Source organism: Rhea pennata, chromosome 3 (assembly GCF_028389875.1).
Source record: "Rhea pennata isolate bPtePen1 chromosome 3, bPtePen1.pri, whole genome shotgun sequence".
NCBI lineage: Eukaryota > Metazoa > Chordata > Aves > Rheiformes > Rheidae > Rhea > Rhea pennata.
The window spans coordinates 797,581-819,495 of NC_084665.1; the positions used below are offsets into that span (position 1 = coordinate 797,581).

Here is a 21,915-nt window from a genome sequence, read left to right on the forward strand (position 1 = left end):
GTAAAGGCATTTGGCAAGGTTTGCTATCTGATAGCTCACAAGTAAGTGGAGGTAACCTGTGAAAGACCATTTCTTTCAGATACATTATAATACAATTCAAAAAACTATAGAGCTTCTATCTTCAGCACTTCTGCGTGTGGAGACTTGACTGGCACATGCAGTGCAGATGGTCTTATGAATGCGGGGAGGAAGGGCTCCATGTAACGTAAGCACCGTCTTCCTTTATGCGGTGAAGGATGGCTAATAATGTTCACATGAGTGGGCTGCTGAGTCGCCACGATGATGAAGCGACGAGGACGTCGACCTCAGAAGGTCTGGAGGAGGGCGAGGTGGAAGGGGAGACCCTCCTGATCGTCGAGTCTGAGGATCAGGCCTCCGTGGATTTATCGCATGATCAGAGCGGAGACTCTCTGAACAGTGACGAAGGTGATGCATCTTGGATGGAGGAGATGTCCTATTACTGTGAGAAGTGTCAGAAGTGGATACCAGCCAGTAAGGATGTTGCTTTTATTATTTCTTGTAGCACTTCCCATTTCCAGTTTGCTTTATTGTGGTTGGTATGATCCCTCAAAATACGATGTGTGGGTCTCACTTGGCCTCAAAGTGAGGCAAGGTGGTTATGCTATCCATTTTAAAGGATAGCTCTATTTAGCCTTATTCTGTTACTGGGAAGAAATGCTACTTTGGCATCACACAGAGCCCCGCAGCCTAAAACCATTTGTTGTGTTTGTGTGCATCAGGTACTTACACCCATGAATCATATGAGTGTACAAAACTGGCATTCCCCAGTAAAAAAAAAAAGAGGGGAGACTGTTTTTAAACTGAAGGCAAGCAATCTAGTAAACTGAAAACAAGGGCAGGACTTTGGAAGTGTGAGCACGCTTTCAAGTTGTGTTCTTGGCATGTTAGGTGACTTTAGCCAAGTGACTGCATTTCACTCATCAGAGAGGTAAAAGATAACGACTGTTTCTATAAAGGTCTACAGATGAAAGGGTTCTGTACATGGTGTTACTTCTTCTTTATTTATTTATTATTCCTGGTTAGTTTGTCACATTCATGGAATATATGACTAAATCTCAACCTTAATGATTTCCTGATAATATGAATTTAAGTTTCATAGAGGCATGCCAAAACTTTATCAGCTAGCTTTTGGAAGCATTTGGAGCAGGTTGGATCACTTGATCTCTTCGCTACTGCTATTTGGCCTAAGTATATTTTGTTAGACTAGATGTTACTTTCCCAAATCTAAATGATTGAACCTATTATTAGATATAAACCCTACATATTGCTACGTACAGTTTGTTTGTGGCTAGAAATGGTAAGCTCTTCAGGTGGAGGTGGTGTCTGCATTGCAGATACATCAGCTACCTGTTTTGCCATTTTTAAATTCACCAAAAATTACAGGCTAGAAATCTCCTGTCAAAGGCAGGTCAGTGAATGTTTCGTTGTTAGCTTAAGGGAGCCAGCATAGTACTATTGAGATACTGTGAGGAGCAGTTAAAGGGACACATTAACTTGAAAATTATTAATTACTTTTTTTTTTTAAAAAAAAAAAGGGAGTCCAAGGTAGCATGAGATGTTGAATCTGAGAACACTTAATTTTACACTCAATTTGTTCTGTTTCACAAAGATGTTCCTCTTTCTTCTTGCTGCGTAACAAATCCAAAGAGCAGAGAAAGCTGATCACAGAGCAAGGGTAACTAGATACAAATGTGTCAAGTAAACAATCTGGAAAAGGGAAATACTGTTCTCTTTACTATTATTGTTCAGTTAAACTGATGTCAGTTGTTGCTTGTGAAAGTTGCCAACAGCCTCAGACAAATAACCTCTTTCTATGTTGAATTGCCCTCTAGAAATTCTGTTAATCTTACAAGCGTGTTTTTTCCTATCAAAGTCATAGGTGCAACTTCAATAGCCAAATTCAGCACAATTCACTACAAAAGCAGAGCAGCCCAAACGCATTGGGAAATGCTTGATCTAGTGTCACAGTGTAGTAAAAGAGATGCAATACTTTCAGAAAACAGTCTTTCATATGTGACTTTTCAGAAAGGCTGTAGTCTTAAATATTTCCATGATCTGTGATTTTTTTGCAATATTTATTTGTGTGTAAATTAACCCTTAGTGAATTTAGAAGTTCAGATTCATCTGCTTGTTTTTTTTTTTTTTCTTTTTTCCCCCCTTTTTTCCCATGCTCTGCTACAGAAACATGGAATTAGAACCTTTAACTTTTGGACATGTGGGCTTTTATAGCTGGCTCTGTCCCAGCAGATCACTTTCATTCAGATAAACTTGCATTCAGAGTTAGCTTTATACAGCAAAGCACATGCTGAAACACTTTGTTGATTTGGGGTTCAATGCATGAATCGTAGACAAAAAAAAAAAAAAAAAAAAAAAAAAGTTTCCTGATAATATCACTCCTTTTTTGTCCACTAAGGCCATTCTTTTGGCTCACCATCTCAAGGAAAGACGATTAACCCCTGAAAGGAGTAATAAATACCTTAAAACTCCACACCATATGTACTTTGGTGGATCTTACAAGCTGCTATAAATAGGGATTGACAGCCTTACTTTGTTAGTGATATGTGGACATGGAAAGGGAAAAAGAGAACTGTAAAATTGCATAGTAATTAGTGGAAAGGTGACAAGAAAGAGAAAGCTTGTATATTCTAATAGCCTGTGTGGTTGCATACCTTTTTTACAGGTCAGCTTTTTAAAGTAGAGTGGAAAAACAGTTATTTACTTAAGTGTATTGTTTCGCCTAGGGGAGCAAGAAGGTGTGAAAAATGCAGAGCAAACAGGCAAACCCTTTAGCTTTTTACATGTGTTCAGATGTTAAGTAGGGCACCTCTTCTTAATCTCTGTGCATTTCAGTTGGTCACTGCTGATTGCTGTAGCAGTAAAATTACCCTGTACCTTAGCGAGCACAGTGAATTCTGAAACTTCTTAGGAATTGTCTGGATCACTGAACTTCAGAAAAAGACGAAACTACTTTTCTGCCTGATCTTGTAGGGAATCCAAATATACTTTGCAGCATTTTTCCTACAAAAGGACAAATAATTTGCTCTTTTGCCTATTTGTTGTAGGTCAACTGAGAGAACAGCTCAGCTACCTCAAAGGAGATAACTTTTTCAGGTTTACTTGTTCTGATTGCTCAGAAGATGGGAAGGAGCAATTTGAACGGCTAAGATTAACATGGCAACAAGTAAGTAGAAATATTTGTGCCAGAAGAATAACCACAAGACTTTAAAAAATCGTTGTTTATGTTGTGCATGTGCTACCTAGAAAATGAGGATGGGGTATAGATAACAAAGACAGACATCCGTGAACTTAAGAAATTAATAAGCTAAGGATTGCCTGCATGTTAGAACTTGGCAAGTAAATTGGAAGGTAATTGTACAAACCACATTCTTCTTGTTTTGTTTTTTTTTTTTTTGTTTTGTTATTTTCATTCATGTTGCTCCTGAATTCACAGCCCTAGGCAAGTTTCGAAAAGCAAAATGCATGCAATTGGACTGCTAGGCATGTGCCATTGTTTGTGTATGGGAGTAAATGTAAAGCTAGTGATGTGGCAATATACAAATAAAAAATTAGCCAGATGCCTGAACACAAAGCTATTTTTGCTCTCTGTAATCTGAATAAGCTGTAACTTGGCTGCCTACTTGCTAGCAATAGTCCTTGCTGGTATTTACTGCTGAAAATTACTACTTCAATCACTAGCACACCTGAACAACCAAAATAATCTCTGAATTCTACAGCAGCCACTCTAGTACAGACACACTGGCAATTACAGTGACATCTCTCAGAAGAACTGCTCATATGAGATGCAGCTTAGTTTGGATCGAAATTAAGAATTTTTAGGGATTTGCAAAGACTCTTCCCATTTCCCTTAAAATATGAAGTTTTAAGTGTGTTAGAAATAATGTCTCACTGTGATCGGGCTGAGGCAGACTGGTGCACATCATTTTGCTCTAACTAGGGTGCTTGTGCTCCCATTTAATTTGAAGGGACAAGGCAGTGCTGATTGTCCCAGCATAAGGTGAATTTGATCATGCAGCGGCTGCTGCTCAGCATTAAGTGTTCACACATGCAGAATATCAGGTACTAGGTGCCGAGACATCTGTTTTCATCCTTTGGGAGAGGAGTGATGCACCATCTCATAAAAGATCATTAAAAAACCTCCAGCTCAGTGTTAGCTGTGGACAACCTGCTGACGTCTTTTAAAACAACTGTAATTGTACCTAATGAGCTTGTGCAATGTTGGGCTTCATCTTAGGGAAGCTGGTAATGTTACGGAGAGCGCTTGGACCTGGAACACCTCAGGCGAAAGGGCTGTTTCATAGTGCTCTTGCTGGTGTTATGTAGACCCAGTGTTGGCAAATCTGGCCACTTGCAGGTCTCTCCCGATATAGCATGTGGGCATTTTCAGTAGCAACTTCTACAGTGCTTTCTCAGGGTGTCCAGCGCAGGGCTGCATAGGGGAAGAAGTTAGCATAGCAATCTCTGGCTAGCAGAACAGAATTTATTGGCCAAATTACAGATCCAGAGAGCAAAGGCTGCTAGCATTACACTCAAATGAGAGAGAATGATGTGGGGAAAGGAAAGACAAATTCAAAAACCAACTGAGAAGAAAGTTCTCAAGTAAAGAATGTATCTTCCTAGGCTTCCAGCCACCGGAGATACTGCTGCTGGGGTAAGTCAGGTCGATGGAAGTGGTCAGACCACCTTATTTGAATTAGGAAAAACGAGGACAGTGATTTCTGGACTTTTCGGAGTATGTGGCCTCAACAGACCCTTGTCTTTAGCCTATTGAAAAGACAAGGGTTTTTGCAGTTCTGAGACACTGTCTCACCTGAGTTTAAAGATATATAAATCTCAAGAGAAATAATTATCAAACCAAGAGGGATCAGGAGGGGCAGGAATAGAGTACATGGAACATGAAAGCTGTCTTTATTTTCTCGTTTTGGCATCTTCAGGGATGTATTCTATGAAGCTACAGCCCATTGCTAGGAGATCATCTCCCTAAAAAAAATGTATTTGAATCCTCTATGAATAAAGTGAAGAATGAGAATATGTCCCCACTGTAAGTGGTATCCCAACAGAGGCTGTGTAATTACTGAGAGATAATTTAAGCCTAGTTGCACTATTTCAGTTGTTTTGAGTGAACTGGTTAAATGTAATTAACAGTTTGTCTTCTGGGATTTACTCATAATGAGGTGTGATTTTCAAACCTGTCTTTTAGTTTAGGCGTATAATAGATCAAGCTGAATTTCGTTGTGATTCATGTGAATGAGCTCTAAATGGATTATGTTTAATGAAGAGCATATGGAAGAAAACTTAATTCGCAGATGCTCAGAACTATTGGTAGATATTAAGTAATTTTTCAGAGTTTAATTTGTGTTTTGTTTGAATGTAACAATATCTAGAAGGATGATTGTCACTACATTTCTGATGGATTAGCAAATAGGATTACTTATAACCCATTTTTTGGACAGATTTTTTTCCCTACTTCCACACTACAGTCATATCCTAGCTGTGATATAGTTCTTTTATGCTACTCTCATTCAAAGGCTTGTATTTCATTATAAACCTGCATAATTAAGTAGCTTGTTATTTCCTGGCATGGAGGAATCTGTGGGAGAAATTGAAAAGTGTGTGCCTAACAAGAAAGAGGAATATGAAAGCAGGAAGAAGATAGATTACAAAAATTGCCTATGAGGTGTTGCAAAAAATAAGACATTTAAGAGGAAACAAAGATTCCCCCCGCCATGAGATGATACAAATGGATTTTTTTCTGCTTCTAACATTTTCTTTTCCAGGTTGTCATGCTGGCAATGTACAATTTGTCTCTGGAAGGAACTGGCCGTCAAGGATACTTCAGGTGGAAAGAAGATATTTGTGCTTTTATTGAGAAACACTGGACTTTCTTGTTAGGAAACAGGTAAAGACATCATGTTTCCCTGAAGCTCCAATTGACGAGCAGAATGAAGAGGAAACTGTTACACAGCTAGAGAACAGGAATCCTGGGTTATTAAAAGACATCTCTATTGTGCTTTGCTATTCAGAAAATGGGAGAATTTAATAATAAGAACCTGAATATAGGCGTGAGGGGTCATTTGGGGAACTAATAAAATTTTTTCAATGAAAAAAAAATGTTGCACAAAAGCAACATAGATATGCATATTTTTGATGTATTACCTGCCTTTAGATAGTATATGAACCTTCAACGTCAAAGCGTTGGAGTCTTTTAAAAATTGTCACCATGCTTGGACTAGTTCTGATATCATCTGCTCAGGCCTAAAAAAAACCCCAAACCAAAAAAAACCAACCAAACAAACAAACAAAAACTCCAACAATGAAGCATGTTATTCAGCTGTAAAGCTTACACAGACTGGGTTCCACAAAGAGGGAAATTGAACCTTGTCTTTTAGCTTGTTTTGGATCTTAATAGAATATCTCTTACACAGCATGTATTACAAACCATTGAAATCTGGTTTTCACACTTGGTGTGTATTAAGGAAGAAACTGTCAGAAAAGAGAGTCCTTTTCATGAATGTAACCTTCTGCGACACGATGCCTTGTGTGCATGAAAAGGAACGGAGCAAGCAAGCCACATATTTGATTGTTTTCACAGCCTTCTCCCCTCTCCCTGGGATTTCTCTGTTGCAGGGTCTGTTTTCCCTAACTAGGTTTGTTCTTTTGCATTGCTTTCCTTGCTTGTCTGGGCCTTCTTGCTGTGTTCTCAGTAATGTTAGTACTTGTCCCCTCTGCAAACAGCAGGATCCTGACAGGAAGGCAGCTGATGGCCCATTGCCCCTCACTCAGGGAGCCATCACCTCCCCAGGTTTGCTGCCAGCTTTCTGGCCCTGCCCTGTGAGGCTGATCCTCCTAGCTCTGATTAAATTCAGATGAAGTGATTACTGCCCTCAGCAGTATGCCCCCCTCCTTGCCTGGAAGTAGCCGCTGCTGGAGCAGGGGCAGCTGAACAACGTGTGTAGCAGTTGCTGAGCTGCTCCACTTTACGTCCTTCACATATTAAACTGCTAATCTACATTTACTACAGCACCGCGTGCTGCAAACTGGGCCATTTGACTTCACTCTACCCCCATTGGAGAGTTAGTACCCCAAAATGTCTAATTGCAGCATTCAGACAGCAGCAACTACCTGCTCAGCTAAGCCTAGTCCCTGAATACTGAAGTTTTTGCTAGTGGAAATCTACAAAAGCAAAGAGGAATCCTGAGAACCTGTGTAAAAGATGGCTTTAGACCTGACTCTCCAGTGCCTGGTGGAGTATCTTGGTTACTGGCTACAGGATCAATTTTTTAGTACCTACTCTCTCTCATTCTCCCCTAAGGGACATTTAAATTAGCCCTGTGACCAGTTCTGAGAGGGACAAGATGTGCCTCAAATGCCTGATGCAGACTGCAGACTACACTGTCCCACAAAGTGAAAGTCTTAAATGCAGCTCCCTGCTTCCGAGTGGGTAAAAACATAATTCAAAACCAGTTCAGCGAGTGCACTTGACTCAGATTTGTTGACTAATACAGATCCTGCTCCCCATGCTGCAGGAGAACCTTTCTAACAGAGAATCTCAAGCAGAGATAGGGCTGCAGAGTTTAGCTCATGACAAGCGTACGCTGTCCTTCTGTTGCCTTGATAATTCCTGCTGCTCAGTTGTTGTCCTCAATGTTTTGTTTCTCATACTCCTACCTCTCCTCTGCAGTGCCTGACAAGGCTGCAGCTATGGATTCAAGCAAGTAGAGGCCAGTTAAAAGTGAAGTCGTCTGATCCTAACCCTCTTGCTGAATTGAGTCCTTGGATCCTGTCCTGCAGATCTGGGAACACACTTTGCTAAATGAGTTTAAATCTCTAAGCCTTTAGGGCAGGTGTTTAAATTAAGATGCTCTTTCCTTCTGTGTGAAATGACACCTTTATCCCTATCTTCCCCTTGCCTCTCCCATCCTGTACACCCTGAGTCCTGTTTACCGTCTTCAGTAATGGAATATGCCTCTGTAACATTAAGTCAACACAGCTATCTCTGGGATCCTGTTCCTGCTCTTGTGTCATTATAGAACTGTTAAGTGAATATGTTAAATGAGTATGTAAGTATTTGAAAGACCGGGGCTCTAGTGGCAACCTAGACCTGTCCTTTGTAGGCTCAGCGTACTGTGACTCATTGAGAAAAGAAGACAAATCAGGTCTTGCCATGCTGTAGCTGCATGGCATTTACAGCACATATGTTCACAGCACTCTGTAGATCAGAGCCCATCAATACATTGCAGGGTGTCCTTCAGAGTAGTTCTCTACTTGAGAAGGAATTCATTAATCCCTCCTCTCTCTGAGGCTGGGAGAATAGTGAGTACGTAAGCATGCAAGTCAATGGCAAAAGCACGCTGCCCTTTCCATCTTTGTGGAGGGAGATTTCATGATAAAAACGCAGCTAGTGAATGGCAACTTACCACTTGTTTTTCCCTGTTCCACTATAGGAAAAAGACCTCGACATGGTGGAGCACGGTTGCTGGCTGTCTCTCTGTAGGAAGCCCCTTGTTCTTCCGCTCCGGAGCACAGGAATTTGGAGAACCAGGGTGGTGGAAACTTGTTCATAACAAACCCCCAACAATGAAACCTGAAGGAGAGAAGCTGCCTGCATCTGCACAGAAGGCAAAAGGTACTATTTTCAGGATGCTGAATAGGTTCCTAGCTGGGCCAGACCTAATGATACTGGAAGACATGGGAAAAGTTTATTTAAGATAGTGCAATTGTGTGTATGGACAACTACAGGGCATGATTTTTTTTCTTAGTTCTGCTCTGCTATAATGGTTGATTTCAGAACACTACATTGCATTATGAGAAGCCCATTATATATTAATGCGTCTGTGTTTGTACAAACTGTGATTTGAAGTCTTCTGAGCTTTGTGCACCTGAAATCTATAATTTCTCTGCTATTCTTTATCATGGTGAGTGTTTTTTCTTTTGTCCACACTAGATGCAAATTCCCTTCTGTGCAGAGGAGCAAGACTGGGGCTTAAAATGAGGCTTTAGTAGTGTATAGACTTTGTTACAAGCCTTGCAGTGAATTTCATGGATATTTTCAAAATACGTCTTTTAAGATTTTTACCTAACCGGTTCTTATAACTATATGGTATATATATACAGTGATTACAGTGCTTGCAGGAGCTCAGTGTCTGTTAGAATAACTAAACTACTTCTTTAGCAGCTTCAAAGCCACCTCTGGATCCCATCATTACTGTGGAAGGACTCAGGAAACGGGTCAGCCGCAATCCAGTTGAGTCAGCCATGGAGCTGAAGGAGAAGAGGTCTCGCACTCAGGAAGCCAAGGATATTCGGAGAGCCCAGAAGGAGGCAGCCGGCTTCCTGGACCGGAGTACTTCCTCCACACCTGTTAAATTCAGCAGTCGAGGCCGTCGTCCTGACATAGTTCTGGAGAAAGGAGAGGTGATTGACTTTTCCTCCTTGAGCTCCTCAGATCGCACTCCTCTGACAAGCCCATCTCCTTCCCCATCTCTGGACTTCTCTGCTCCTGGAACTCCAGCCTCTCATTCAGCTACTCCTAGCCTTCTCTCGGAAGCAGATCTCATCCCAGATGTCATGCCACCACAGGCCCTGTTTCATGGTAAGAGACGCCTTATTTTTTTTGTTTAATATGAAGCTTAGTTTTCAACCAAGACATCAAAAAAAAAAAAAAAAAAAAAAGAAAAGAGAAACTCCCAATGGGCTGCATGATTTTTTTTGAGACAGTACGGAAACTAACAGACAAAATTCTGTTTTGTCTTAATTGTGTATAACTCTTAATTAGATTTTCATAGCTGTTGTCACAGCTTCTAAGGCCAGAAGGAACCACCATTATCTTCTTTATCCTGAATGCCTTAGAAGAACAGTGGGCAGAAGATTTTACCTAGCAATTGCTGCACCATTCAACACTAGTGTTTAACTGCAACATGAATTACACTGTTAGATAATTATAATTTTGCCTTGATTGTTTCTTAAATGGGTGAAATTTTGTTTTCACAATAGTGTTTCAGTAGTTTTGTGAGTTTGAACATGGACAGTTACCAATCCCAGCTAACAGATGTTAAATTTATGCCAGGTTGCGATACACTGATTCAGGCTGAAAGATGATAGTTCCTTAAGGAGCCAGATCCCATTCTAATAGAGAAAGTAGAGAATAAAGCACTTCTTGTTGCAAGGAAAGGTAATGTAGTTCTGTAGGGGAATTGAGCCTATGTTTGTGTAACTCCTAATTATTCCCTTAGTTTAAACAGAATTTCTCTAGGGTATACTACCTGAAGATGTAGCTTACCAGCTTGGTATTTTGATCTCAAGTCAAGCAAACAATTAAATGAAAACACAATCTAAAATTTGTCAAAGAATATGAGCTTACAACTCAGGAGCACAATGCTTTTGGATACCAAACGGGAAGACAGCTTAAGATGGTGATTTATTCTGTGTCCTGAAATTGGACTCCTTAAGGTATCTCCTTTCAGACATCCAAAATCAGGAGGCCCAGAAGTTATACAGAAAATTGAGTATTTTGGGTAAACCCACATTGTTTATCTTTAGCAGAAAAGTCTTGTGACAACCCTCTTTGAAATGTTCTTCCTGGGTTATTCTGATCTTTTGAACAGATGATGAAGAGATGGAAGGAGATGGAGTCATAGACCCAGGAATAGAGTATGTGCCCCCTCCAAGTGGGACTGCTGGGGCTGGGACTGTGATAACAAGTAGAAAAAAAGTGAAGACAGCTGAGCAGATTAAGCAAGAGGTGGAGAGCGAAGAAGAAAAAGCAGAAAGGCTGGAAGGTGACAGTGAAGATCCTGAAGAGTCAAACACCTCCCTGCAGGCAAGGGGGCGAGACAAGAGGAAACCTCAGCTGGATAAGGATGCTAAACCCAGAGCTCCCAAGCATACCTCTGTTACTATCTATGAGGAAAAGTTGCTGCTGAAGAGACTGGAAGCCTGTCCCAATGCCATGAGCATGACCCCGGAGGCCCGGAGACTGAGGCGCAAGCTGATAGTCAGGCAGGCCAAGAGGGAAAGGGGACTGCCCCTCTTTGACTTGGACCAAGTTGTGAATGCTGCACTGCTGTTGGTTGATGGGATTTATGGAGCCAAAGAAGGAAGTGTTCCCAGGCCCCCAGTAGGACAAGCAACATACAGAACTACCAGCCAGGACTTCAGGATCTTGGACAGATACCAGGTGAGTGTTTTCAGATCTAAGGTGAGCTTTTGGCATTGGTCATTTTAGAGTTTTGGTGCAGAGAGCATCATCACCTTGAGGATGTCTGACTCCCAAAGTGAAAAGGTTTATGTGAACAAGCCTCATTTTGCCTTGGGGCTCTGTCTCCACCAATACTCTCACAAGCCCCTTTCTTCCTGGAAAATGCTTGTACAGTGCAGCTCTCTATAAGTATCAGCACTACAAATTTCTATGTATTTGCACTCCAGCCCTTCCAAAACACTGTGATGATGGAGGCCTGAAATTATCACTATCAAAAGCTGTACTTTCATGCCATGCAGCAGAGAGAGCACTTCCAGTGCTTTGCTGAGTGATATGTACAGCTCATAAGCTCAGGTGTTGAATCTGAGAGTGCAGTGCTGTTCTGTCACAGAAGAAAGCCCTTACTGCAAAAGCCCTTTTTCTCTCTCTGTTGATATGATTCCTCCATGGTAAGTCATTGACTAATCTTCCTGATGTGTTTTGGATTTTCTTTTTGTACATGTAGACAATGCTGCCTGCCATGAAGGGATATCGACAGCAGACAACGAAATTTCTGTATCGACTAGTAGGCTCAGAAGACCTGCTGACAGACCACAGTATTGTCAGTCCTTACACATCTCGTGTCCTGAAGCCTTACATCAGGTACAGACAGTCGGAGATTGAATTTGCTCTTTGCTCATGAACCAATAGCCCACAGAGAGGACACCTTCCTTGTGGCAGTGATCCTCATCCCTCCCTGAGGTTACAACCCAGTTTATTATGGTAACCCGGAAGGCACTCAGTTGGCTGAACAGCTAGATGGCTCTGCATCAGGAAGGGGAATCTGCAAGAGAGAGCAAGTCAGAGAGGGAATGAATCACTGTAACCATTCAATGCAAGTTGCACTTTTTCTTGGGTCAGAACTGTAATTTACTGGCTTGATGTTCTCTGGATCTGGGAAGCATTTTGGCCGCTGACCCAATGGGGTTTTTTTGCTGAGTTGGGTGCTGTTTTCCCACATGAATAGAAGACTTCATTTGTTCCAACTTCAGCATGTCAAAAAATACTTCGTGGGCAGCACCCATTCAGCTGCACTGGCAGTTATTGTTGCTGACTGGCCTTTTGTGTTTGCTTTTCATGTTATTGGCAGGCGCGATTATGAGACAAAGCCCCCAAAACTCAGGCTGCTGGCAGAAATCCAGGCGTATCTGCACAGGACCGATCCCAACTGGAAGGCTGAGCCAGAAGCACCCATTGATTACTGCTATGTTCGCCCTAATCATATACCCACTATAAACTCCATGTGCCATGAATTCTTCTGGCCTGGTAAGATTCCTTTAGTGCTCTGTTTTCTAAGAAGGAAGTGGTTTAGTCAGAAAATATATTCTTGGGCCAAATTTTTCTTCAGTTGGTATCTGACTCAATTCTTAGAAAACCACTATCTGATGTCATAGGAATACAGTTGAGATGGAGACCTGTATTTGGTGTCTTTGTCTTTTGAGATCATATAGAACTGGGCAGTGAGGCCCTAATTAGCACAGGACTTAAAGAAATAGGTCGTTTATGGTAATACCATTGATGCCAGTAGGCGTCAACACCTGCTAACATCAAGCATCCATTTATACGTTCTGCAGAATCAGGGCCTTGAAATAAGAAACAATTTTATACCTAATGCTTATTAAGTTCATAAGAAAGTTTCTTCCTCGCAGCCATAGGCTTGATGTGTTGGAGTGAAATCTGGGAATAGCACTGACTGCTGCAGACTTCAAAGTGGTGCTCTTTATTTCTCAGTTATTTGCAAGGTATGGGAGACTGGAGTTTTCTGTATCATCTCTTGAATTGTAAACTTCTTGTGGCAGTAGCTGTCCTTTACTGGAGGGCTACAGTTATGAGGCTGTAGTCTCTAGCTCTTCTGGAATAATAATAGTGATATTAATCTACCACGTGGATCAGCTTTTGCAGCAGTGCAGACTAGTTTAGAAAATCCAAATGCAAACAGTACACACCTTTATTCAAAGTAACCGTTTGCTTTATGTTTTGATTTGCAGATAGTGATTCCACATTGTGTGTTGTTCAGCAGTGCCCATAAGCAGCAGTCAGGAACAGAGTTCTTTGCGCTATTCCTTGTCCAAATTGCACAGTTTGAATAGTTTGGGGCCTGTCTTCCGTTCCACAGGCTGTTTGGGAATGCATGAGACACTGCAGTTCTAACAAAAGCTGAATTCTTTTGCCATAGTCTCTCCCTTCTGATTCTTCATTTGAAGTTCTGGCCAAGTTGGGTGGCACCTTTGGGACTCACCCTGCTTTATTTAAGTTAAGGAGACTGGGTGAGTTCCACCCTAGTGTGTATGGACTGTGCATCATTAAACCAGAAAGCTGACACTCCCATCAGTCTCCAAGCAGAAACCAACATCTCTTCCTTGGTGTAAATTTTCTGAGGCTGGGATTATACAGTTATTGCACCCTGGACTCTGTTTGTAGGAGAAGTAACTGAGGAAGTGATACCTCTGAAGGTAAAGCACTGTGCTTACACCAACACAGAGGCTCTGTTTGAACAGAAAGGCTTTAGCTTTGCAAGCACTACTTTTCAGCAGAAAATACTGATTAAATCACTAGAATTTGCTGGTTAATTTTAACCTGAAACAGTTTTCTGAGCCAATTCATCATGTGGCTGCACAAAGAAGTGAGCTGGCACTATTGAGGAGACAGCGTTGGGGATGCGATATGCAGCAGAGAGGGCAGAGTTAAGTTAACACTGTTGTTCAAAGAAATAGCTGTAAAAAATACAGTTTGATCCCATGTAAGTTTAGGCATCTGAAGCACCCGTGATTGGTGGCTGCTGTAGCAGTAAATGAAAAGAAGCTTGTAGAGGGCATTTTGCATCTTAGATGCACTCAGTTGTTTTCTAATATTTATGTTCTCTCACTGATAGGGTCCTTTAAATTTTAGGTACTCCACCAGGTAAATCCAGGCCCCAGTTCTTTTACTTTTCCTCCCAGTCTTTCCTTCATGATTTTTCATGCTTTTCACAAGGCCGAAACAAGTGTGCAGGTAGTTACTGCAAATGAGCTGACATGAAACAAGATTCCCCCTTGTTGTCTCTCCTGGTGTCTTGTGTCTTCATGTCCTAACGGGAAACATCTCTCAAGCAGGCAAGTGGTAAATCAGACTGAACTAAGCATCTTCCTACAGGAACCACTGCGTACTGAGGGGATGGACTCATTTCACTGACGCCAGGGTGCTCAGGGCAATGTAGCATTCCTGTACAGACATGCTCTAAGGCTTTTCACAGTCAATTGCAGCCTTGAGATAATTAAAACTGCTCCCTATTGCCAATCAATTCCTCCCACATCTTACTCCACCCCGTTTGCTTTCCAGCAAGAAAGTAATTCATCTGCTTATTTGTGCATAGCGCTTTGTGAAATCTTGTATCTCCATCAGGAGTGATAAACATTACTGGAAAACCATATTCTGTTATTTTGTCACCCACCTTCCAAATAAATCTGGGATTGCCGCTTTGAGGCTGAAACTAACATTTTTGGCACGACTCTGCCATGTCTTGCATCTCATATAGGGACTGTCTACACAGTCAAGTTGCCAAGCAGTCATCTGGGTTATGAACTAAGCTGCTTGGCCCTAACATGCAGTGTGGCTGCTCTTAGGCTGCAACAGCCACATTATTAGGCAAGGTAACAAACTCCACTCAGAAGTCACCAGTTTCAGCTGTTTCTGTCCAACCTCTGATTCACAGACAGCACCACTGTCCAAGAGGCTGCTTCACACCCCAGATTAGGGACCAGACACGTGCTAAAAGCAAACGTTTCTGATAGACTTGAAATCCCTGCTTAGGTTCACAGTGCAGCTCCACAAGCATGCGAGTACACACAACAGAGGAGGAGGTAGGAGCTCCAGGCCAGGTGGAGAAAGGGAGTAGGAACACCTTAGGCAGGTAATGCTGCTGATGCTGAAATCCAGCCTCATGTCTGCTGTGCTTGGGGAGTTTTTGTTGCAGGAGTGGGACGCAGTGGCTGATATGCTCTAAATTTCCTTCCCCCCCACCCCCCCCCCACCCCCGGCTTGCCTCAGGCAGGTCCTTCAGCATTTGCAGACTGGAATAGTGATGGTGGATGCCAACTTGGCACTGGCCTGGCCGAGGTGGAGTGGAGTATAAACCTACTGGGACCCTATCCAGCAAACATTTGCACATGCAAGTATCTTTATCAATACAGATATTTAGAACTGGGTCCTTAACGGAGTCTACTGATACAACTCAAGAATACAAACTAGGGAAAGATTAGTTGGATGCTGAGATTATGTGATGATTTTTTTTAACCATTCCTTAGCATCTACTTCTTGCGTTGTAGTTTTATCCTCAGGTCCTTTGAGAGGAAATCAGCTCTGTTAGTTTCTTCAGGCTGATTGCAGGAGCCCCTGTTTTCAAGCAAGCTTTTCCCCTTTGTGCACGCTAAATCCAGCACCTATTGACATCAGTGGCAGAAGTCTCGTTTTGACTATGTGTTTAGTTGAAGCATTTGTGAATCACAGATCTTTGAAATAAAGATGGAAGGAATCAAATAAATGTTTCCAAAAGCACTTTAAACTTCGAATTTCCATGCAAGTATGGCATAATATAGTCTGCTCTACCTTTTGTTTGCAATTTTTTCAACAGCTATTTATCCTTCTCTCTGTAGGAATTGATTTGTCCGAATGCCTGCAGTATCCAGACTTCAGCGTTGTCGTTCTTTACAAAAAAGTTATTATTGCCTTTGGCTTCATGGTGCCAGATGTGAAATACAATGAAGCGTACATCTCTTTTCTGTTAGTTCACCCAGAGTGGAGAAGAGCTGGAATTGCAACCTTCATGATCTACCATCTTATCCAGGTAATGAAAAAGATCCCTTGTGTCTGCTAAAGAACTGGCTTTCCCTCCTTCCTTGTGTGTATCCATGCAAACAGTACAAAGTAAGTAGTGGTGTCTTGCTCCCTTCTGTCTCTTTCCCCTTGCCCTTTCTTTGTTTACTTATTCACACAGATGCACAGGTTGTCCACAGACACCAGCCCATATCAACGTTTATAGTGTGAAATCACTTAAAAACCCTACTGGTCAGGTGCTCAGGATTAGTAATGTGACATAGACTTTGACTGTCATGGGATTAACTTTTCAACTTTTCATAAAACAGCAGTATTGTAGATTTAGGGTACAGAGGAAAAAAAGGATACTATATTGGGTAGATTCAGTTACTGTCTATTGCAGCTTTTCTTACTTAGACCTGGAGGTTTATTTTGTGACCAGCATAGCTGCATTAAATCACTTACTGATCTTAATCATTATCTTCCACTTCTAATATGCTAGTTCAGATCCAGCTGAGTTGAAGCTAAAGAACTAATGTTCACAGCCTCATTCAAATTTGTTCAAACTAGTTTGTACTGGGCTTTCTTCCATAGAGACACTTGGGAAAATTAATCTGAGCTAGGTAAAGGGGTGGTATTAAAGTGCTTGAACTTCATTAAACCTCTGAATGAATACTATTACTCAGGAGTTGGGTGGCCTTAATTCCATTTGCTTACTTCAATTAAATTGCATGAAACCCAGCTTAATTTTGAGCAAGGATGCGGACAGATGTCCTTCTTGCAACCCAACAGTGCCTCTTCAGAGCCCACAGTTTTACCACTCCCTTAACTCTCTTGGCAACATTCCTTAACTTGTTTTAGCCAAGATCAGCTACACTAGCAAAAACTTGCTATCAAAATTGCTTTTACTCCAACTCATTTGGCTGGAGATAGGTAAGAAGTGCTGGCAGGACCCTGGCAACAGTGATCTCTACCTTGAAAAAGCAGTTTCCACTGAGGGTAGCTCTTCAAGGACACCTGAGAGTAACTCTTCTACCAGCAATGCTCTTTGCAGTGTCCATCTCTCTTCCTTCTACATGGTAATTCAGGCATCTAGTACACTAACCAATCTATTTTAAATTCAGCCCTTACATTTTCTGAGTCTCTCTGTGTAGATGAGTGTTGAATTGTCTTTAACTGCAGTCAGCTAATGTGAGATACCAACACCTAGTGAGAACAGGCCTTAGAAATGAGCCAGGGTTTGAAGGGGCCCAACAGCTGGACTCATCCCTTTCTGTCAGCTTTGGGAGGTGTTGGCAAGTCCGCTGTGGAAAATTACTACAGCTTTTTGTAGGACCTATTGCAGCCAGGTAGCTAGATAATTCTGCTCACAGGTAGACTAGCATAAAGTAATAGGGTTGAGGAGAGCCAAGCAGGTTTTAGGCTGATTAGACTTGCTAGGTATGTTACAAACAGCTCCTGCGGTGATGAGAGATCACCACTGTGTTTGGCTTATGTTGGATTTCTTCTCCACTGCTGTGTGTCCTCCAGTGGTAGAAGGAATTCAGTCATACAGGAGACACAGTGGTGGTTGTGACTTGTATTCACAATTGTCAGCACATATGTGCTGCTTTACAGGCTGTGTGGGTTGGCTGTATGGTAGGTTCTCTGTAGCTAGAACGGCTTTCACATGTTTAGATTAATGGTAATTCTCCATCTTGTGGGTCAGCACCCTTAGTTTGGGGGTAGATTCTTGGGTCAGCGTAATGTAACAGAAAATGCTTTGATGCAGGCAGTGCTTTAAGGACAGGTTTGTTTTCAGAAGTTATTCTTTAATGTATCTGGCCCACAGGACCAAACTGCATCTCTTGAACACTATTCCAACTCTTTCCAAAGACTCTTGATTTTAAATCCTGTGAGAGCAAGAATTGCTTTTCCTCTGAATGATCGTGGAAACAGCCTAAAGGCAAACTTACTGTTTCCACTTGGAGTTACAATAGACATGGAATGCTACTAAACTGCTAGGTGAAAGCATGAAAAAATTGTTATGGTGGCATCTTTATCAGAGAATTGCTGGTTAAATAATCTGGGATCTTTAAAGTAATGTTAGCAGTGCCATTTTCTGACTGAACCAAATTCTCTGCCTTCTCAGGAGGTGAGCCCTGTGCCCTGGAGGCTGGGAGAGGAGTTGGGTGGAATATACAGGAATTCCAGTGTGACAGCCTTAGGGTACATTGGTGTTGCTAGTGCAGTTGCAGAGAGTTCAGCTTTGTTTGCTGGCCGGGAGGAATGAAGTGCCTGATCCTTTGGCATGTTTTGTTTTTTCTTCAGGTCATTGTTAAGTATTTGAGATTAGTGCTATACACTGAGACTAGTTTTAATTAACAATTATTTAGCAATTGACAGTGGAAAGCTGACAAATTATAATCCAAAAGCTGCTTCCCTTGTCAGAGATTCCCCCCTTCTCAGAGGCTTTGAGCAGCAGGAGCCTTCCCTTCACATTTCAGCTGTTGCTATTTGTGGTAACTTCTGTGTTGAGGCCTGTAATTCTGTGATTCTCACATTTCCTCAGTAACTGAAATACCAGAATTTATGAATCCCTTCACCTCCACATTGCCCCAGAGGCTTTCTTATTCTCTTGTGTGATTTTTCTTTTTCCCCTCCCCTTGGCAGACCTGCATGGGCAAAGATGTAACCCTTCACGTCTCTGCAAGCAACCCTGCTATGCTGCTCTACCAAAAATTTGGATTTAAGACTGAAGAATACATTTTGGATTTTTATGACAAATACTATCCCTTAGACAGCAAGGAGTGTAAGCACGCGTTCTTCCTCAGACTGCGTCGCTGATGTGTCAGGGCTGCCTGTGGCTCTGTGAAAAGCCCAGTCTGTCAAGCAAAGAGTTGCCATGGCTTTTGGCTGAGGATGTTGGCTGCACGTGAGAGCTGAAACGCACCAATGGCTTTATCCCTAGGACTGCTAATATCAATAGTGCTATGTTGTATGCTGAACGTGCAATCTGAGAGGACTGATTTGTATCCTCCAAGGGAAGAGGCCTGGAAATGTCACCTGGGACATGCTGAAACCACTGGAAGACTGAAAGTATTTATGGGATGTTTTTCTGCCCCATCATTTTGGAGAGCCCTACTGACCCTCCGTCCTCCCCCAACTTGCCACTTCAGAGGGGCCCCAAAGATTTCAGATTGTGAAACCTATTCAAGAAATGTGTCGCAGTTTTTGTTGTTGTTGCTGGTGGGTTTCTCTTGTTTATAGAAAATGAATAACATCTAGATGTAAGTCATGAAGAGTGTTTCTGTGATTTGATGACTTTGTTAGGAACCATGTTTTGAATCTAAGAAGAGAAATATGAAATTGGTACATATAGCTGGATGCTAATTTTAGGAAAGCTCTGCATAGCCCAGAACAGCAATACTGGAACCATGTTTTAGAAATAATGAAGAGTGTGTGTTATTTGACTTCTAATGAAAGCCTCAGAGGAGATGTCCTCGTCCTGCTCCTTCCCTGCTGCCTTCCTTTCCCTCCCCTGTTGAACGTGCGCTCAATGTGAAGTTCTTGTAGTTCACAGTATTTTGTGTTCAGGAACAAGATGTCAAGTGAGTTTGTAGCTAGGGGAAGTAGAACACAACAGCTGCCAAATCAGCTCTTTGAAATTTTGCAATCTATCCACCAGTTCTTGATGCTGTGAACCAGCCATGGAGTCACACCGCCAACCACAGACTCAGCCTTGCAGGCTCCACCTCCTCCCACTATAGACACTGGACAGAGGAAACCTAGAGCAAAAGTCAGTGGTAAGGCCTGAAATGCAAACTCTGGTTTGTAGAAGCAAGCTGTTTGCAACCTCAAGGGAACAGAGGGTAGAGGTGAGCCAGGAACACTTCCTGGAAATATCAAGGCTGTGATTTCATGGCTCTAAGTAATAGAGAGCAAAAAATAAAAAGAAATAACTAAGAATAATAAACAAATAAGTTTCTCTGATAGCGGGGTCTAGTCCTTCTACACAGTTTAGCAGCTTCCTCTCTCCTTGATTTTTTTTTTAATTGTGGAAAAACAGTGAATTGGCAGTTTGTTCTGCAACCTGCTAAATTGAAGATCTGTCAGTGTGTTTTGAATATGGATCTCATCCACTCTGCTGTCCTTTAACAGTCAAGTCCTGTGGAGAGCTACACGAGATGTGTCGTCTGTGTTGTTAATCCACTGTGTAGACATTTTAGATACCTAGCGGTAGTAATAGTTGCCTTAATGGAGTCTTTATTTTGGTAAAAGCAGAGAGATGGACACAAAGTATGTTATGTGTAACCAATGTACATCTTCACAGAAACAAAAACAGTGTTAGCAGGAGCAAAAAAGAACCCATCTAAGATTTGTTTGCCCTCAAATCCATGCACGTGTCTGCCTGCTTTATGACTACATGAAAATTTTTGATGTTACTGGTGTTACGAGTTAGCTGTACTTGGGGGGCGAGGGGAAACTGTCTTTATCAATGAAATTAAAACCCTTCCTTGGAAAAGCCTATGTGTAGTCATACTGTCTGTTAAGCTGTCTCTCCATCGCTTCACTGAAATCTAGCCAACTTGAGTATGCCTGATAAAGGATGCTCCTTGATTCTCTGAAATGGAATTTGTTGCATTCTGCCTAATGCTTGGGGTAGCTGTGTGACTCCCTCTTCCCTCCCTCTGAAGCACCATGTGCCAACAGAGGATACATGCAGAGGCAAAGTGTGGTCTGGGATGGGGATGAGGGGCAAGAAGCTCTTTAATTCTCTGTTGGGCATCCACACAGAGACCACACAAATTCTAGCCCTAGTAGGCTGTTTCCTTACCCGTTAGAAGCAGGAGATGAAAGATAATCTGCAGAACTACATCATGTTCCCCGCAGTGGCAGTGAAGATTCTGAGGCACTTCTTGTTCTGTGCTTTTACTTCTGTAGCTTTGTCCCCAGAGGGAGTATGATACGTGAACAAAGTGTTTGAACACTTTAGGATTCCTCCTCTGCTTCAGCTGCCCTGTTTTATCCAGGCAGTTTACTCCAGATCCTCAAAGGGAATTAAGTGACTATGTGTCTTTGAGTCTTTGTATCTTGACCATTTTGGATCTGTCCCTCATCTGACAAAGCAGAAACAATGTTCCCCTTCTTCAGGGGAAATGGTAAGAATGAACTCATGGAAGCTTACAGGGGACGGGGATCAACATTGCTGTTCTGCAGGCTGCAGAGGTGTGAGACTGCTCTGCAACTTTGCAGGTCTACCCATATTTATGCAGAGGTGGCTTGTTTTCTTGCTAATTGGAACACAGTTCTGGGAAAATCAGCCAGTCAACTGCTATACTTATTATCTTCCACATCCCCAGGACCGTAAACTTCAGTTTTGATTCCCTGGTGTTATTTTTATGTGCTCTGAAAAACTCTGCACTCTGTTCCTTTGTGCTGCCTCTGAAAATTTGGCACGGCTTTGAGTTGCTTACACTGAGATCCCTCCCTGTTGAACCTAATCACTTTGGTGAGAGCAGGATGCAAGCGTGGTTTGCTCTAGGATCAATTCCTGATGGTCTGGGCAAAGAAGAATGGCTAGGACTCAAGAATATCTTGGAGCAAAGGGTTCCTCCCAAGTCAGATCTGAAGGACACTGATGAAGCCTATAATATCTGTTCAGAAGGCAACGGGCTGTGCATTATTTCTGCTTGGCACCTCCAATTTACCTAATGTATTTAAGAGAGAGTTTCTTTTATGTTGCTGGCTATACAGGTGAACACAGTACACACAGGCATTATTTGAAGAGCAGAGATTCACTCTGCTTTCAGCAAGAAGTTGTCCAAGGATGGCAGTTTGAGCCTTGCCTCTCAGCAGGGCATGATGTG

The 21,915-nt window shown here is 42.1% G+C and overlaps 1 protein-coding gene across 2 annotated transcripts; it reads left to right on the forward strand.

Annotated features, from left to right (window-relative positions):
- Positions 1–6: 6 nt before the first annotated feature.
- Positions 7–20,575, forward strand: KAT14 (lysine acetyltransferase 14). Of its 2 annotated transcripts, none has more exons than XM_062571326.1 (10): positions 7–492; positions 3,084–3,202; positions 5,817–5,938; positions 8,484–8,665; positions 9,215–9,631; positions 10,644–11,215; positions 11,742–11,878; positions 12,366–12,541; positions 15,907–16,097; positions 18,719–20,575. In XM_062571326.1, the coding sequence occupies exons 1-10, from the start codon at positions 237–239 to the stop codon at positions 18,890–18,892; spliced, it is 2,346 nt and encodes a 781-aa protein (XP_062427310.1). In that variant the 5' UTR covers positions 7–236; the 3' UTR covers positions 18,893–20,575. The 2 variants fall into 2 exon arrangements, with proteins under 2 accessions (XP_062427310.1, XP_062427309.1); XM_062571325.1 differs by having other exon boundaries at positions 8–492; positions 9,212–9,631.
- The last annotated feature ends 1,340 nt before the right edge of the window (positions 20,576–21,915 follow it).